At 37.0% G+C, this 18,474-nt stretch overlaps 1 protein-coding gene and 1 long non-coding RNA gene across 5 annotated transcripts in view; one reads left to right on the forward strand and one right to left on the reverse strand.

The window, feature by feature from the left end:
- KNDC1 (kinase non-catalytic C-lobe domain containing 1) overlaps positions 1 to 8,563 on the forward strand; it is a 65,817-nt gene extending 57,254 nt beyond the window's left edge. For 3 of the 4 annotated variants that reach the window (XM_068949976.1, XM_068949977.1, XM_068949978.1), the window contains 9 exons: positions 197 to 344; positions 600 to 779; positions 1,392 to 1,607; positions 1,937 to 2,019; positions 3,186 to 3,336; positions 4,588 to 4,710; positions 4,822 to 4,881; positions 5,498 to 5,655; positions 5,886 to 8,563. In XM_068949976.1, the coding sequence (XP_068806077.1) occupies positions 197 to 344; positions 600 to 779; positions 1,392 to 1,607; positions 1,937 to 2,019; positions 3,186 to 3,336; positions 4,588 to 4,710; positions 4,822 to 4,881; positions 5,498 to 5,655; positions 5,886 to 6,117 (1,351 nt within the window). In that variant the 3' untranslated portion in view covers positions 6,118 to 8,563. The remainder of the gene's footprint in view (positions 1 to 196; positions 345 to 599; positions 780 to 1,391; positions 1,608 to 1,936; positions 2,020 to 3,185; positions 3,337 to 4,587; positions 4,711 to 4,821; positions 4,882 to 5,497; positions 5,656 to 5,885) is intronic. The other variant, XR_011142139.1, reaches the window with a different exon arrangement.
- Positions 8,066 to 17,016, reverse strand: LOC138067797 (uncharacterized). The gene is made up of 3 exons (XR_011142140.1): positions 15,601 to 17,016; positions 12,602 to 13,344; positions 8,066 to 9,188 (listed from the first exon to the last, which is right to left on the reverse strand). It is a non-coding gene; the product is annotated as an uncharacterized lncRNA (long non-coding RNA).
- Positions 17,017 to 18,474: the final 1,458 nt, after the last annotated feature.

Consider the following 18,474-nt stretch of genomic DNA (forward strand, 5'->3'; position numbering starts at 1 on the left):
GGCCAATTATTCGATATTGGATCATAAATAAAACCACAGTTTTGTTTCTGTAGAGCCGTAGATTGTAGAGACATGAGATATACGCATTTGATAGTATAGTCAAAACCAAATAATACCTTCAATTTTTTCAATATTTATTTTTAATTGTAATAAGATACCAGTTCTGATACAATAAGTGCCTTTTTCTTCTCACCAGTGCAAGCTTGAATCCTTCCACATCGTTTACCAAAATATGTAACCGCAGTTTCTGCATCCTGCAGGCTTGGATTGAAGACTGCTACAGTGTAGACTTTGCAACAAATACTGATCTTTTGTATACTCTAAAAGCCTTTATTTCTTCCCAGGTAAGTCAGAATTTTGGCAGAAGCTTTAAGAAAAAGAGGTCAGTTGAAGTCCATTATGGTAAATGTAAGACTGCTATTATAAAATCTGTCTTAATTACAAATAAAAGTAAAATACAAAAAAAATTATGGTATCTGACAGCTATGTTCAGAACAGCTGGTTTTGGACTGGCTTGAGTCTCATAAGTATTTTGTATTTTGCTTATAGTTTCTGGGAAATTCACTTCAAAATTCTATTAATCTATATTCCATTTACAGGTTGCTCCATTAAATGGCTATGGTGAGCACTTGTTGTCATTGCTTGAGGATGCTTCTGCCAGGAGAAGTGGCAGTGCTTATCAGTGCTCCAGCATGGGCAAATGTGAAGAGGAGGGCGAGGAGGACAGAAAAGCATTACACTCATTATGTAAAAAGCTCTCAGAAGATGTTTCCAGGAAGGCATGTTGTTTCTTTAGACTTTAGTATATGCAGCTCCTTTTCCGTTTATTATTTTTTCACCAAAAAAATGAAGAGTATTATGTTTAGGATCTGGACCCTAATTCAGTAAAATGTATATTATACCTGTGCTTTAATTTTTCTGCTGAAAATTTCTATGGTTTGAACAGTTATACAACTGTGGAGCTCATCTGAAGCCTTAACTGCACCCTGTCAACTATTTCAGTAATAATGGACCAAATTCTAAGAGGAGTTGAACACTTCACCCTTGATACTAACTTATGACTCATAGTCACTGGAAAACCTTTTCTCTCCCTTGTCAAGTATTGATACTTTTTATTACATATATATCTTCATTTGTAAGACTAAAAGAATAAGGAAACAGTGAGGGGCAAAGGGTTTCCTTCTAGAATTTCAAACTTGGAGCAGAAACTTGTCTGCATTTTTGTCCGTCTTTTTATTATCTGGGCTAAGTTTGAAGACTAGCTAAAGAGTTTTGCATCTCCAAAGGTCTTTCTCTGATATAATATTCCAGAAAGTTAGATCAAGGGGAGACATAACATTGGCCTTAGAGAACAGGAGACATAATGTTGGCCTTCTTTTTTTTCTCTGCAGAACTTTAACTGGAAACTTTCCAAAGGTATGGGACCAATTGCACATCATCAGAGAGAGCGACTGTACACTATTTCATCAGTTTTACAAAAGCCATGCTATAACAATTTTACAGAAGAATTCCCGGTTTCCTTTACTAAGGCAGATGAAGTGGGACCATATCTCTTAACAGAATACAGTGTGCAACAGCTTTGTTGTCAGCTTACATTGCTACAACAGGTACAAAGGACTGGGTTCACCTAGAGATACAAATAATGCATATCTTCTTATTTTATACTCAACCTCCTTTCTTTTATAATCTTCCAACCCTATTTCTAGCAGAGTAGGCTTCTGCTATTTCATAATATTTGGAATTAAATTTTTTCTCCAAGTCTCTGCAGTGAAATCTAGAATGGCTAACTCGATTTATAGGCAGTGATCCCTCTGATAAATTTGATGAAGAGAGAACAAACAAGAATAAACAAGAAATTTCTGTCATTTTTATCCTCTAGCATTTTAAAAGGATTGTTAGCTCTAACAATACAGTATATCTTGTTCTTTTTGTGTAGGAAGTATTTCATAAATGCCATCCAGTACACTTCCTAAATTCAAGAGCACTTGGTGTTAAAGACAAATGCGTTGCTGTCCAAAAGTAAGTTGCTTGTTTCAACCATCCCTCTATTCTGTTGATGCACAATAGTTCGTGTTATACCTTTAATACATCCAGGAAGAGATAATTTTTTAAAACAGTTTCTATTTTTCCTCAGAGTTGATATTCTCTTTACATAATTTTCTGAACTTCAGGAGATTATATATATATAATGTGTGTGTGTGTAGCTATATATATATGTGTGGGTGGGTGGGTGTGTGTACATGTGTGGTAGCTCACATTTGCGAAGTGGTTTCTTTGAAATCTAAAGTAGGTCAGGCCAAAATATTAGGGAAGGTTTGCGGCGTGAGGGGTTGTGGAGGATTTATGTTGAGGGGAGAAAATTGTAATGGTTTCTGAAGCAGACTACTTGGCAGCTGTATCCACATGTAATCTCTATGACCATTCATTTTGTACTGTTACAACTGTTGATGTTCACAGATACGTGAGAATCTTCCTATACTTTTTAGAATGATTACAAACTTATTTTAAGTTACTTGTTCAACTGTAATTATTATTTTAATCCAGCCACACAGACTCTTAGTTATAATTGATTAAAATCTAGTTCTTAACATACCCAGTGGATTCTGCTAGCTTCTAATTAGTACTTGTTAGTTATACTGAATGTAGTAGACTTTTCTGTGTAAGGATGGGGAAGGTACATGCAAATCAGATCTTCTTTGGTAGGTTGTTGAATGCCGGAAGCAAGATCAGCTGGTTTATACTGGTTTGCAGTTGAGGCACGGAGAAATGAACTGTGTGTTAGTACTGGGTGTCAGGACCAGAGAACAGCCACTGGGCTGTTACTGAGTAGCATAGATGTGGCCTATGTCCTTTCAGGCTCAGTTTATGTGGTTTCAGTTTTTACTGAATTTGGATTATGGCTGTTATTTTGTGTGTTAGCTGTTTTTCCGCTTGAACAAATTATTTCTTCAGTAACAAGTGTGAAGATGTCTTTATATACAGAAGTGTATGCTGCATATGCTTGTCTTTTGTAATTTTAAGGAAGATTAGTAACATATTTCACTATGCACTTTTTAAAAAGATTTAAAACCAAGACTGCAAACACTGCAAAGTTATTTTAAATGATTAGAAATCAGCATTTTTCCATGCAAATACAATGTCTATGTTACTTATTTTTGCCTTTTTTTTTCCCACCCTTTCCATAGAGCTGTTTCTACTGACACACTTTCACCTAAAGTCTGTAATCTGTTTCTGTCAAAGTGCGTACAAGACCAGTACCTTCTACAGTTATTAAGAAATGCAGACAGTATCAGTACCTGGGTTGCTGCTGAAATTGTAACGTGTCACACTTCTAAGGTTTGTCACAGTTTTATTATATTATGAAACCATTACCTGTTTTCTGCACCTGTCAGCAGACTGTCAACAGTTTGATTTATTGTCACAAGGAGGGTCTGGTTGATGTTTTGGATGTTCTGTAGTAGCAGGTTTGAAAACTTAATAGAATATAAGGAGTTCATTGCCTAAGGATAAGTGAGAGTTTAACACAAGGACACCTCAGTAGTGGAAAAAAACAGTGACAGAGGGATATATTACTACGGTCAAGAATTTTGATAAAAAATTCTAAAAGAAGATGCATCTCTTTTTTCATCCTTATCATTTAATTTTCTTATTTCCAATCACTTTGTAGATGTATGTAGGAGCACATTCCAGGGGTAATTAGGTTTATGTCTGACCAGTTATTATTTTTGTTAAAACTAAGCAGCTGTTGAGCATTGTGATTAACTGAAATTTCAGAACTGTGCACATCGCTTATATACCTTCTTGATAGTTTAATAGAAAGCCACTCCTTAAACTTGTTCAATGCTTTGGCTTCTGAACTGTTTACTGGAGTAATATCTTAGTAAATATATGTTTCTGTGGCTAGTAGGCTGCTACCAGATGATTCCTTTCTAATCACTATGAAAAATCTGAATCTGCCTCTTTCCGCAATTGTTTCTTTGTGTTCAAGAGGTCAGAGACCAAACCTCTGAATTCCCTTATCTCTCTTTCTGTTGGGTGACCTTGTGGGTTTTTATTGGACTTCCCTATTTATAATATTTCTCAAAAACATATATGTGGAATGATCAATTTAAACATTTTTTTAATAAATCCTGGGAGAAGAAGCAATCTGCTAGATTCCCAACCTATAGTTCACAGTTTATTTTTCTGGCAGGCAGTATGGCACTGGTTGGTCATATAAAGTTTGCATGTTTTGTCAAACTTTAGAGGTACGTGACCATTCAGCATATACTATATATGAAAGTATTTCAGAGAGCGGTGTTTGTGCTATTCCTTCGCTTTCTCTCTACTGTTTCTTCTAGTGCCTCTTTCCAGCCCTGTAAGAGTGGCAGAATCAAGAAATTGTTGACAATAAGCACTGGGCTTGAATCTTAGCACCACCAACTACTTCCAAGAGTGCTTTGTGCCCACGAAATCAGTAGAACTACTTTCTAATTCCAAAATAGAGTGGTATCCAGATTAAGCATTTTAATAGCAACTGACCAAATTTGATAGCTTCTAAACATCCATGAGCTCTAAAAAAATGATATATCTTAATATTTTTTCCAGCTGCAGGTGAGCTTGTTATCAAAATTTCTTCTCATAGCAAAATCCTGCTACGAACAAAGAAATTTTGCTACCGCTATGCAAATCTTAGCAGGCTTGGAAAATCTTATTGTTCGACAGTTACCAGTAAGTGATGCATTTTGGGCCTCTTTTCTGTAACTATTTTGTTTAAACATAATCTTGTTCTGATATGGAGAGTAATGTGAAAAACAAAACTATATTTTGTTTTGTTGGAAGGCATGGAAAATTTTACCTGCGAAAGTAGCTGAAATAATGGAAGAGCTCAAGGCTGTTGAGGTATAGTATAAAGTCTTTAATGTAAAATACTCCTTGGGGGTTGGAGAAGATACGAGATTTGCCTACATGGGTGCCTCCACAGGATAAAAGCCAAAATTGTTATTTTGTACTTGATTTAGGACTGTTAGCTCTTGATCCTAGAGTTAACACTAGTTTTCATCTCATTATTTTTCTCAAAAATGTATCCCATGTGACTAAAAACAAACAGGAAATTTCAAAGCAGTTCAGGAGATTTAGATATGCTTTGTCTGTTGATTTCTGCAGGAGTTTTGTGGTATTTTGAACGATCTTAAATGTTTGTTCTTATCACAGGCATTCCCTTATTGATCTGTCTGATTTGAATCCTCAAGTGAAATTCTAGAATATAATTTTGTCTGTGAATTAGAAACAGCAAGAATTCTCTTTTGGAATACCTTTTGATTCAAGTTACTTTCTTTAGTTCTGTATTTTAAAATGTCTGTCATTAGATTAATTTAATGTGTTGTCTTCAGCTGCAATGCCGAAAGTTAAAATTCGTGACAAATAAATACGTAGCGCTAAACTCATAAAATGGAGACCTTATAAAGCCTGCCCTGACACTAAAGCTGAGATTTGTCTGTGTACATTTCTAAACCAGGTGTTTTTAAAAAGTGACAGCTTGTGTTTGATGGAAGGAGAAAGGTTCAAAACGCATCCAACAATTCCATCAGCCCATGTTTTGGCTATGCATGTCCAACAACTTGAAACTGGAGGATTCACAATGACAAATGGAGCTCACAAGTGGGCTAAACTTAGGTAACTATTTTGATTACATGTATGTCACCTGAATTTATAGAATAGACTATAGTCTGATGAGGTAATAAGAGGAAACGCAACATTTCACATTAGCAGTTTAAATTATTACAGCCATTTTGACATCTAACTAAAGGGAGAGGTATAAAAGTGATTGCTCTGTGCCTCTGAATGTAAAGTTTCATTATCAGCAGCAAAACAAAATAAACTTTTTTCCTATATTTTCTTTCAAGAAATATTGCAAAAGTTGTGAGCCAAGTTCATGCATTTCAAGAGAATCCCTATGCATTTACACCAGATTTCAAGCTGCAGTCTTACCTCAGACAAAGAATAACTCATTTTAAAGATGCAGACATTTCTGCCCTGGCAGCTGACAACTGTGCCAACTTCCATCAGATACCAGCAGAAAAACATTCCCGAAAAATTCAGGACACACTGCGCAGAATGAAAGCAACATTTCAGTAATTATTTACATTTTATCTGTTCTGTGCCAAGTATAAAACTGGACTAAGTTGACTACAACTCCTGGACTGATTCCCAAGCAAATACCTAAGTGAAGTGAGCTTCAACCTACCATCTCAAGTTGAAATGGATATACTTCTTAACATGGAATTGTAAAATGCTGTCTAATGAGGTTGGATTTCCTGCCTACTGGATGACTTATCAAAAGGATAAAAATAAAGAGAAAAGCAGAGAGAGAGTATAGGTGAAAAGGATGACTCATTTTGTCACTGTTCTTTATCAGAAAAATAATTAGCCCACAAACAAATGTGTAGGAAATACTGTGAAAATAACTTAAAATTATAGCTTCTGTTGCAAAGTTATCCTAGGAGAGTTCAGAGTGTAGTTGATTAAATATTGAATCTATTTTTATATAAACATAGTACCCTGTCACAGTGTGCATTATAATTCAGGGACACAGATCCTCTACTATCCTCTGATTGTTTGTGGGATTTTCTGTTATGTTGAGTTCCATGAAAACTATACTTGATTTCAATAGTGTCCATCTTTTTCTTCAAGCACACTAAGGAAGGAGAGAAATGCTATGCTGAAACTTGTTGGTTTTGGTTTTAGTGCTATTTGAACTGTTTACAGACAAAAGTAAGACTGAATCTAAATATTACCACTTTGTTGCTCTGCTTCTGCCTTCATGGCCTTGTGAAGACAGTAAATGTGAAATTGCTTGGTTTTGTCTGTACTTGATACAAGAGTCACTTTGCCAATTCGTGTATGTATGTATGTGCACACATTTGATTATGGCTTTTGCTCCTGAGGTTACTTGTCTGGATTGTAGTGCTCCAACAGCACTAAGTAAAGATAACCGTGTGTGAAATTTGGATCTGCATCTCATAAAACTTTGGTGCTTACATATGTATAGAGCTTATGCTTACAAGACCATCTAAATGGCAATGAAAGTGGGTGATATTGCTAGACAGTTTATTGAGCTACCCAGGTCTATGCAAGGCCAAGATTTTAAGCCTACAGATTGGTTACAAATGCAAGTATTTCTATCAGAGGGAAGAGTAGTAGTATTCAAAGAGAGGTGGGGAAGGGCAAGAAACAGCTGAAATAAGCTGTCCTGAAAGTACTTTGTTAGAACTGTATTAAAAATGAAGAAAAAGGATGTTTTGGAAATAGTAAATGTGAACTAACTGCACTGGAATAATTTAGTGATGGGAAAAATAATGACATAAGAAATCAGAATGTGTACATCTTTAGTGTTTTGCAAACTGCAGTATTGTGTTGGACAGAAATGCATGTGCGTATGTTAAATGGTAGCTTGTTCAATCTGTAAGAGGAAAGTGTCTTCTTTTCTCTTGTCAATAATGGCAATATATATAATCACAGGCCTTCTGCTTGTCCTCTTTCTCCATCAAACACAAGGTGTGCCAGTTCTTTCCATTAAATACCTCAGTTACTTATTCATGCTAATATATTAACATCAGATTAACTTTTGTGCTGTCTTACTAGTTTAAACAATTGTAGAATTCAGTCCTCAGCAGGATTTTCTTGCATTTGTTCTACTTTTAAGATGATTTATTTTGATACTTACATGTAAGTTTATCTTGTTATTAATTGTAGTATCCTGACTTACCCTAGGGAATTAAAATGTGTTGCTGTTTTGGTAGTATTTCTCTAAAATTGCTAACTATAAACCACTTAATGATTACCTCCTATAATTATGTAATACAGTGATGCAAGAATGTCAATGATAACACTATCATCAAGCATAAATTTCACATAATATTTGATCTATACGCATTTATTCTAATTAATTATTTTTTATTTTTACTTATTTGCTTTGTTTTCTCAAAAAAAGTTACCATTCACTTAAAGCCACGCCTTGCCTTTGAAAGACAGTAGAATTTAAAGTAGTGTAGTCTTAACTAATGCAAAGAACTCTACAAAACTTGCCAATCGCGTGATTTTAATTAACACATTTGATACAGTTGTCAGTCAGACTGTTGAAATTGCTTTCACAGCTTTACTTAGCATTTACATTTTGCACCCATAATAATTAGCTCATATATTTGTCACATTTTTTTATCAGGATTTAAAACAATTACTACATCTAGAAAATATTGTGTTTATTCTATGACAATAACTGGTGCTATTCAAGCATTTAAAAATCATTTCTTACTTTCTGTATAATGCTTCGGTGTATCAGACTTAACATTGCTGTAAATGCATATAATTGCATTATGGTACTACTTTGGGGTGTTCTCATTAATCAGATATTTAAGATTTTGTATTTAGATACCACCCCACAAAAAAAATTAATGTAAATAGCTATTGAAAAAAATCACACTTTTACAAGAAAACTGGTCTGCTTTTGTCCATAAACACTGATATATGCGACTCTTACATTGTATGACACAGATTTCTGAATAAAGTTATGTCTAGCATCTAACTGTACTGTTTGTTTATGACTAACATGCAGGAGCGGCTGGGATAAAGTTTGCTTTCCTTCTGGGGAATGTGCTTTTAAAAGAAAATGAAGGACAAAATTGGTCAAAGAAACAAGTTCAGTATTATTTAGTTGGCGAAAGTTTATTGGTGTCAGTAATGCATAAATGAAAAAGCATGCAGTCTACCCCATGTTCCCATTCCAATATCAAGTGAGAAAGTTTGGAAAAAATGAGGTTAGTTCTATAAACTGCAATTGCCACTAGCTCTCCTATCTCTTCTCCATTTTTACCACACATCCCTCATCTTGTTTTTATGTTGATTGTTTTTCAAACAGTGACCGATGGAGTTTCTGAAATTAAATGTGCTCCTTGCTTTGCAGTTGCTCGGTGATACTGGTATTCTTCCTGCTCCTCTTCATTGGTGTCTGTCCCCAGGATCCCTGGGGTTTTCAGGCCTCCTGCTAGAGAGGGACCTGGGTACGAGTCCTAGTTACACTACTTGCATTTGAAAGCTTTATAATTGGGTTTCCAGGATCCACAGCTCCAACACCTCCAGAAGCTTGCCAGGAAACATAGCTGAATTCTGTTGGTTCCTTTGAGTTATTCCGTAGAAGCCGACCCAGAAAACTGGAAAATATTTAACAAATCAACACAGATTCATGATTCTGACAAATCTCTTTCCTTGGAAACTTTTCAACCAGTTCTAAATTTCCCTTTTTTTTTTTTTTTTCCTCCATTCTACCTTCTTTATTAGATCGTTTTTGTAAGCATTCCTGGGACTGTTTTCTAGCTCTTCTGAGTATTGTATGTGAGTTGCAAAGGATCAAAATTTTAGGAAATCCATTTCTAAATAACAAATAAATAAGCTATAGTCTGAAGGGAGAGAAGCCAGTAATGTTTTTTCAGTGGTAAAGATATGATTGTGATTGTTTCAATCATTCATGTTAAAATGAGGTAAAGAGTGCAGGTAAGTGGGGTTTTTTTTCCTCTCTCATACTTGCTTTAATGCAATCTAAAGTACGTATTCCTTTCAAGTACATATTGCGCTCTCTTTAGAGCCTTTCTCTTTTTTTGGCAAAGCTTCTTTCTCAAAGCTTGCTTTATAAATAGTTATTTTAAAATTCATGTTTTACATTTAGAAGTAATCTCCAAGCTTTGGAAATGCAGGTTTGAACAGTATTTTAAAGACTAGGCCCCATAAATCAAACTCAATAATTGGCTCAGTGGTCATCTTTGGGTCATCTCTGCATTAATAATGTGTTTTTTGACCTATAAATAATTTGTTATCTTAATTTAGTTATCATTAAGAATGAAATTTTGTAAATCTAAGACATTTTCAGCTAGTCATCTTAACTCCCACCACTATAACTTAATAATAGAGTTTTCCTTAGTGATCATGTAATTTTTTTTAAGTATCAATGAATATTTATGGTGGAAGGTTCCACTGAGTTTTGCCGTGATTTCATACTCTAACTCTCTGAAGTACATGAAAGAATGAACAGTTCCACCTTACCCATCTCTATATAAAGATTCCTGCATCAAAAAAGTTTGAAGGACTTTTCAATTTTCCTAATTCTGTATTTCTCAATGCAGGGAACTGAAAGAGCAAAGAGTTTGAAGATAAAAGGCCAAAAAAGAGCAGCCAGCTCCTGAGAGGAGTGTACAGATCCACAGAAGATGTCAGCAAAGTAACTTTGCTCCATGAAGGTAAACTGCAGGAGAAAAATAGGATCCATCTCTTAAAGATCACCGTAGGAAATGCACAGTCTTCTAAATTAATGTATTTAAATAACAGATAATTTAACCAAAAGGTTGAAATCTAGAGAAAGAAGATGTGGGGAACTGTAATATGTCATTGAACATATGAGATAAGATACTTAGCAATTTACTGGACATCTTAGGCTGCAACTAAAATTGCAAGGATGGAACATTCAGAAATATTGCCAACAGTCTCTTGTTCTTTGAATTTCCAGACCGAGGGACATACTGCAGTGTTTTCTATCTCTACCCATACACCTGCTTATCCTGTCAACGATAGCCAGGACATGCTTTGGTGTGAACCCAACGTGGGGACAGTTTAGATGTAGCCTTAGATGTCTAAACTCGTGCTGGGACCATGAGAATAAGAGGAAGAAGCTAGACCATAGTGCACACAATTGCAAAGTATTGGAGGGAGCAAGCGCACACAGGAAGGGAAGAAGAGGTGAAAGGATACAAGATATTAAAATACTGTGTCATAGATGTATATACCTTTTTGAGAATTCAAGGACAGGCCTACTGGTCTTTCTCTGTGAAAATTAGAAGCGGAAAAGTGCCATAGTACTGTCTATAGCCAATGTAGTAAGTAGGAAGAGAAGGCAGAGACTTCATTTGTACAAAAATGATTCATCTCAGGACAGGGAAAAGAAAACTTTTATTGTTCCAGATCTTCCAAAACATAATAGGACAGGCAGTCTAATAAGCTTATGAAATAGCCTGAGAAAACCTTTTTCTTTCATAAGTTGATGGATATAAGTAGGAGGGGTGCTTTCTTAGATTTAGTGTGATTAATAGAGAGAAACTGATTGAAAATCTGAAAGCGAAAAGCAATTAGGATGAAAGTTACTGTGAAACAGCAGAGTTCATGATTCTCAGGAAAGAAAGGAATGAAAGCAGCAGAATAATAACAATGGGGTTCAAAAAAAGCAAACTCCAATAAACTCAAAAAATTGATACATAAGGTCCCAGAGGAAGGAATTCTTAGGCAAAGAGAAGTTTAGGAAAGCTGTGAGTTTCTAAAAAGCAGTTTCTAAAACAGGCCATATTTTAAGTATAACAACTATCTATCCTCATGCAAGGGAAAGAAAATTGACACAGCAGTGTGGCTGCACTGGGGCCTTGTCAATGACCTGAAAAATCAAAAAAGAATGCTGAAAGAGTAAAAACAAGGAGGGTGCATCAGCAAGAGCAAGTATAAAGGAATAACACAGCATATTAGGAATAACAGTGGACAGACAAAATACCATGACCAGCAGGGAAAAAGAAAAGTCATAAAAATGGGTTCTTAAATACTTTTTATATCATTGCCTACCAGCAAAAGTGAATAAATATCAGATGGTGAAAAAGCCTGGAGCGCTGGCCATTTCACTCCCTACCTTCACTCCAAACAAAAGTTAAGACAGATGATGCTTATCAGGATAAAAGTTAACCATGGAACAGGAATGCTGGTCTCAATGTAAGAATAGTAAGCTAAAGGCTGTTAGTAGATGTATTAGATCATTTAAGTCTGAATGTTCTAGAGTAAATAAAAAGATTGGGGTGTAGTAGGGGTAAGAGTACCCCTGATAATAGGGTTAGGGCCTGGATCCAACTGTATCTGGCATTTTTACTACTGACGTGGCGGATGGGATGAAAGAACATTTACACAACATACGAGATAAGAATTCACAAAAATCATGGTAATGGTTTGAATTTAAGCTAATAAACCTCTTGAAGTCCTACATTTCTGAAGGGTGAATATGAAATGAAAAATAACTGCAGACCTTCAGGAAAAAAAAAATGGGTCTCATAATGGATCCCAAACTGAACATGAATTTATGCGTACAGTTTTCAGGTAAGAGGGGAAAAAAAAAAGACCTGAGTTACAATATATGAGAGCCATACATGACAGAAAGTAATTATTTTGTTCTATTTGCTACTAGTGAAGCATTAGCAGGAATACTTTGCTGTTTAGGTACTGCACTTAAGAAACACACAAGCAATGTGAAAATGTCTAGAAGACAATAATAAAAGTATGTTTAGAGAACATAGTGAAAGATTGAAAGAATTAGACTTATTTAGAAAAGATTAGATTGAGCAGGACTACGTGTGTGAAATGTTGCTGAAAAAAAGGCATTCTTATAGCTAGACACAGGATTTGTTTTCTCCATGCTCTGTGAAGGGTAAGGCAAGCAGTATGAATTTCGAAGTAAGGGTGATTCTGTTTCAATTTTGGAGAGCTTTGAAACAATCTGTTTCAAAGTTGGAGAGCTTATTGTAGCATAATGGAATAGGTTACTCACCTGTAACACACCTGTAGGATGTTGCCTGTAGATTTGTGAGAAAAGACCAGATAAAGCTGTCGTGAGTGCTCAGGACTATCAGTCCTTTCCTCGAGAAGGCAGGGGAGTTCAGCAGTGATCTTCTGTGTTCTTCATAAAGTAGATTGGACTCAAAAGTCAAATATTCACCTGCAACTAGGGTATGCTATTCATTCATTTATTAACTTCATTGTATTCCAGTCACTTTCATTTTCAATATTTTATTTGCGTTTTTCCACTGATACAAAGCAAAGGAGTAGGTGTGGCCAGGATCTGTGTTACTTGAACCCGTGTAAAAGATGTGATAGAAGGATACTGTATTTCCATAATATACATACGTTAGTGCAGTGGAAAAGCACTTTAGTTCTAGAAACAGGAGAGGAGGAAAAGCACTCCTTTCACATCTTTCTTTTGTAGGAGGGTGAAAGGAGTCTCCCAAAGTTACCAAGAACGTCATTGCTTCAGCTAAACTTCTGCGGCTTTTTTCTTCCGTGTAGCAGTTTCCTGGATGTGAAGCCTTAATGCGACCAGGAGGTGGCACAAGAGACCCTTGCAGCCCTTCAGGTGCGCGTGCTGCACTAGGAGCAAAGGCAGTGTGAAAAATGTTCAGCCTTCCAGACGTCTGCATAAAAATTGCCCGTTAGGACCAGGCAAATGTGAAATAGCAGAGGCTTTTTTGTATTCCATGTTTTAAACGAATAGTTTAGTGTACATTCAGCTGCTCCCTGTAAAGTTTTAGAGACATGCATACCAGCACAACTTTAAATCTTAACATTACCCTTTATTTGTAATGCACTCATTTCCAAATATGCCAGTTCTTTTGTGTAAAACCTGCCACTGTAAGGAATTGCACTGTATGGCTTAGAGGGAACACAGACACTGAACCACACACTACAGGTATACTGTAAAGAATCAGGTATAATTGTATTTCTGTCCTCACCCACACTAAAGCCCAGCTCTTCCCTAATTGTTAAACTGAGCAGGAATGGCAGGAGGCTTTGTCTCTGCTCCCTGGTTTTGGGTGCCATGAAGTCAGATGGATTGGGGCGGGGAGGTCATTTCAGCTCTGTTGCTGCAGTTCTACATCCTCTCAGACTTGTTCTCTTCCTCAACTAATACTGACATGCAGGGTATTGGATGGAAGAAAGAAACAGCATATACTGAGGAAGACAGAAGAGGGCAAGAAATCACTAGAGACATGGCATGGAGAAGAGCCTTGAAGTCAGAAAAAGAAAAGTAACATTGATTTGCATTTAATCTGAACGGCTGAGTTTTGGGGGTGTACAAACATATGATTTATATTAGATGAGTTAAAGGAAAGAAGAGTTGATAAAATGTTTTCACTGCTGGGACCAATGCATTTCAGAAAAGCACTGTCTGGCACAGACCAGGATGGGTGCAGAGAGTGATAGATGACCCAGGGCTGCCTGCAGTGGTGGCACATTCTGCCGCTGACCTGATGATGTTCAAATGCAGGCTCTAAAAATCAAGAAAAATGCTTCCTTTTTTAGTAGCTGAAGGTGAAAAGTTACTCTTAGGCGTGATATATGCTTTATTGATGTACAGCTATATTTCTCTAAAAAGGCATTTGTGGGAAACAAATAGTAAAAATAATGGAACAGTTCTTATTTAAGCCACTATCAGATTTATATTATTTAGGCTGTTAAATGTAATTTATTTCAGAAGTAACTGTCATGGGAACATTTATTCTTCAGCAAAGACTGACAAAGAAAAAGGCCTCGATCTGATATATCTAAAGAAAGCCTCTTTGTTAGCTTTTGAAAAGATTGCAGGGTGTCTGGATATGTCCTGTAGTCCTGATCAGATTTTTAGTCCAAGTGATCTGAACTATTGCTAAAACCAGTGCAATCTGTGTGTGTATGTCTAGATGCAAATTTTTCTCTCTAGGTGCATCTCATATCCCTAGATATTTCTCATTCTTAACATGACTTGGATCCTAAAGCATATTTGTACACCTCACAATTAATCCCTATCTACTTTAGGAAATAAAACCATTTCTAAATGTCCTTTTTAATCCTCTAATTGCTAGTCTAGACAGAAGTTAACTATCTCCAAACTGTGAGCAGCGTCCATAGAGATGTCGCTCAGTTACAAGATGACAGCAGTGAGTGCTGAAGAAAGATCTGGATGCCTGAAACTTGGCTATTTTTCCAGTTATGTTAGTTGGTCTAGCAGTAATTTAAAAACAAATCGCCTGCGGTGAACCTTACTTCTGTAACAGCCGTAGTACCTATTTGAATGTGGTCCTGATTCATATCTACTTTGACTTTTTTGATATGCTTAAGTTCTGGCAAGGAACTATTAAAAGCACAACCCATATGAGTGTTTCATTTCTTAGTATTTGCAGCATCTCTCCGCAGAATATGTATCTTTTTAAAATATTTCACTGGCTCTGCTAAGCTGCTAGTAACAACCTTATGGTAAGGGGCCATGGGAGCTCTTGGCATTTTGAGTGCTGTATTGTTTTAGATCAATTCCAAGCTTGATGAAACATTTGATTTTCATCTATGCATTGTCACTGTGTTTATTCCAGGCCCTCCTGGTATTTGTGCACATATGGTCTTTTTATTTCTCCTGGAAAACACCTCTTATTCTGTCAAGGAGGAGAGATTATAATAATTGATAATAGAGAGCTTGATTAAAGGCCACTAGTAATGCTTTTAAGTCCTAAAGAGTGATTCCTCAGAAATTACAATGATTGGATAAACGTACCAGGGCAAAACCCACATAAATCATATGGCACGTACCAGCAGCCCTTGCTTCCCTGGGCATCCCATCATAGAAGTACTACAGTTCTGCAGATGAACACGCAACTTCCTGCATGTCCTAAGAAACCCTTTTTGCTCTTTTCATTGCATCACCACCCAGCTGCTCCCAGAAGCACATGCTCACTTTGCTGTAGTCTCACAGGACTCTCTATGAGAAGGGACAACTTGCTTTTACAAAAGGAGAGTGCCTACCTTCTGTCTTGTGTACCCCTACTGCAGCAAGGCCAAGTGGGCGGCAGCTTTCTCCAGCTCAGCTGCGGTGGGGACCTCAAAGTACTTGGTAGCCCAGAGGTACTCTTTCTCTTCAGTTCCTCCAAAGTTTCAGTGGGAAGGGGATATCTCTGAGCACAGTACTGCCCCTCTGCTGGGCTGTGACCTGGCCCATTGGGGCAGGGCTGGCCTTTGCTCTGCAAGATGTGGAGCAGTAATTAGTTTTCAAAGGCTGGGGCTGTTATCCTGAAATATATCTGTTATCAACTGCTTAATAGGGATCCAAACAGGAATAGCCAGTTCTGCAGAACCTCCTAAGCCTGAACCCAGCCTTGTGTGTATACGTTTTGATAGAGCTGCCTTGTATAAGCACTGTTGTCTTGATCCCATCCTACCTGTCCCAGCCAGACATCTATAAAGCCGATCTTTCTTCTTAGCCTCTTTGAAAGCAGCTCCTGCTCACAAGAAACTTAGGGGATCTATATCAAGTAATAAATCTCAACTCAGTTTAATTCTCCAAGATGCTAAAATGTTCCCTTCTACATCACCTCCCCAGAACGGCATGGCCTGGACTGGCATTTGGCATTTTGATCCTCAGTCCCCTTTGATCATCAGGAAGTTGGTGGTCCTTATTTTTGTGGAGAAGGTTCTGGCTCCCCAGAGAGAGCAAGTGTCTATTGAACAAACATCTACATGAAGTATTGTCTTCATCTTCAGCAAATGGATCTTAAGACTTCTGCTGTGGCAGTTATGTCTGTATGTCTGAGCTCTTTATCTCTACTTCCTTGTAGCAGCAGAGCTGGGAGGACCTCTCCGTTCTCTTTATGTCTTTGGCAAAATTCCCAAAGACTTCCGCATGAGCAGGTTCTCATCCTATTAGAAATATCAATTGATTTTAAAGATGGTATTTTCTGAATCACGGTTTAGCAGTAGATTTTCAAACAAACACCTCATGAATAATGCATAGAAACAGAAAGAAGGCAGCTTAAGAAATGTAGATAAAATTAAACTAGCAGCTATTAAATACTGTAACAGTCATTACATCTAGAAGTAATTTGCCATCTAAACAGAATATTTAAGCTCACGTTTTGTGTAGAAGGGAACATTTGGTTTAACCTTGTCAGAATGGGATTGGTTTGTGTCTCTGAGAGCTCAGCCTTTGACACCATCTTTTGGCTGTGACGTTTGTCTCAATAAAAGGCAATTAATAAACCATCAGTGTATGAAGATGTCATTTGCAGCTCAGATGGTGAAAATGTATTAAAATCTGTAAAGAAATTATGTGACAGATGTATCAGTGGATGCTAAAACCTGAGACTTTCTATTTTTCAGAACACCATCGTATGTCATGTATTGTGTCCTACCCAACAGCTTGCCAGTGCCTTTGTTCTTTGACATAAAATAAAGATAGTTAAAAGGAAGTCTTGCAGACAGACTACATGTACAGGTATACATTCTGTGTGTATAAGTAGGTGTGTGCATAGATTATGTATATAATATTTTATATTACATAAAATTATATAATATTATATAGAGACTAGGAATGGAAATAATCCTCTTCCTGAGCACAAGAGACCAATTTATCTCCTATTTGGCCCCGTCTATGATGCAGAATGCTGTTGAATTAATTAAGGAAATTCAAACTGAGAAAGAATCCTGCAGAAAAATAGCACTTCCTTTTTTTTAATGGTCATGAGAATTTAGTCCTTGAGAAAGACATTTTGCTTTTTTTTGCTCTCGCTTTTCCCAAGGAGGCTTGGCTGGATTCTCTGGGCAAGCAAAACGGCACTAGTATTCCCAGTGCTCACTGGAGATGCTGTTGCCAGGCCACATGCTAAGTATAGCTGACTCAAGGGACTTGTCATTCAGCTCTATTAACTCAGTTAACAGAGTAGATTCTTCTGTGCCTCCTCTCCGTATACCTCCTACCTGTTTGGTCAGGTCTATGCAATATGTTGGCACCAGAACTGGCTGATAAGTAAATGCTTAGAAAATCTGATGTTTTAGAATATTTCCTCAGGCTTGGGGGTGGGGGGAGGGGAGGGTAAAAGTCTTCACATTTACTTATTGAAAAAGGTAGTTAAGAACCTGTGCTTGAAGTATTCCGGGGATGGGGTGGCGGAATGTATAAAACACAGGAAATTTAAAATTAATCTTGTGCAGCTTGGACAAGTGAAGTTTCTCAATTTTCTATTGTTAATCAGAAAATGCTTGGGATGGATAAACAGATGAGTTTTTAAGTCATTAGATATGGATCAGAGTCTTTCACACAGCTGAGAAAACTAATGTAGCATCCTGCAGAGCCTTGTCCATGCAAGAGGCATTTGTGGACTTGTTTAGGCATGCAACAGACGTACAGGAGGCATTAATGCTTGAACCTCTGCTTAGACGTTTTAACACCAGTACCCTTAGTTCCCTCCAGGAAGCATATTTAGCAGGCTCAAGGGTATGGCTGTGGTTGTTTGTTTGTGATGATTTTTATGAGAAATTTATGTTCAATTCAAGTGTTTGGCCTGTATCTAGATCCCTATGTGGCCAGAAACAAAGGACTCCAGGAGGACTGTGGTCATGCCTGGTTGTGGTAGTACCCACAGATTCTGGATTGGTTATTAGCCACCTTTAAATAAAGGCAACAGCTAGATTCATATTCTTGTTTGTCTTATCAGACAGACAAACACTCAAACAATGGCATCACTGGTAGAGCAGAGGACTCAGACTATGCCGCAGGAATGAACAAGCAGGGAGAGACTGAGCTTAGAAGGGGCTCATAAGTCAAACTTGAGCTTCATTCAAGGAAAAATTTGCTAGTGAGTGGAAAACCTTAGGAATTCATGATGGCTGGATATAGCAACCACA

The sequence above is a fragment of the Struthio camelus genome, chromosome 7, assembly GCF_040807025.1.
Source record: "Struthio camelus isolate bStrCam1 chromosome 7, bStrCam1.hap1, whole genome shotgun sequence".
Taxonomy (NCBI): Eukaryota; Metazoa; Chordata; class Aves; order Struthioniformes; family Struthionidae; genus Struthio; species Struthio camelus.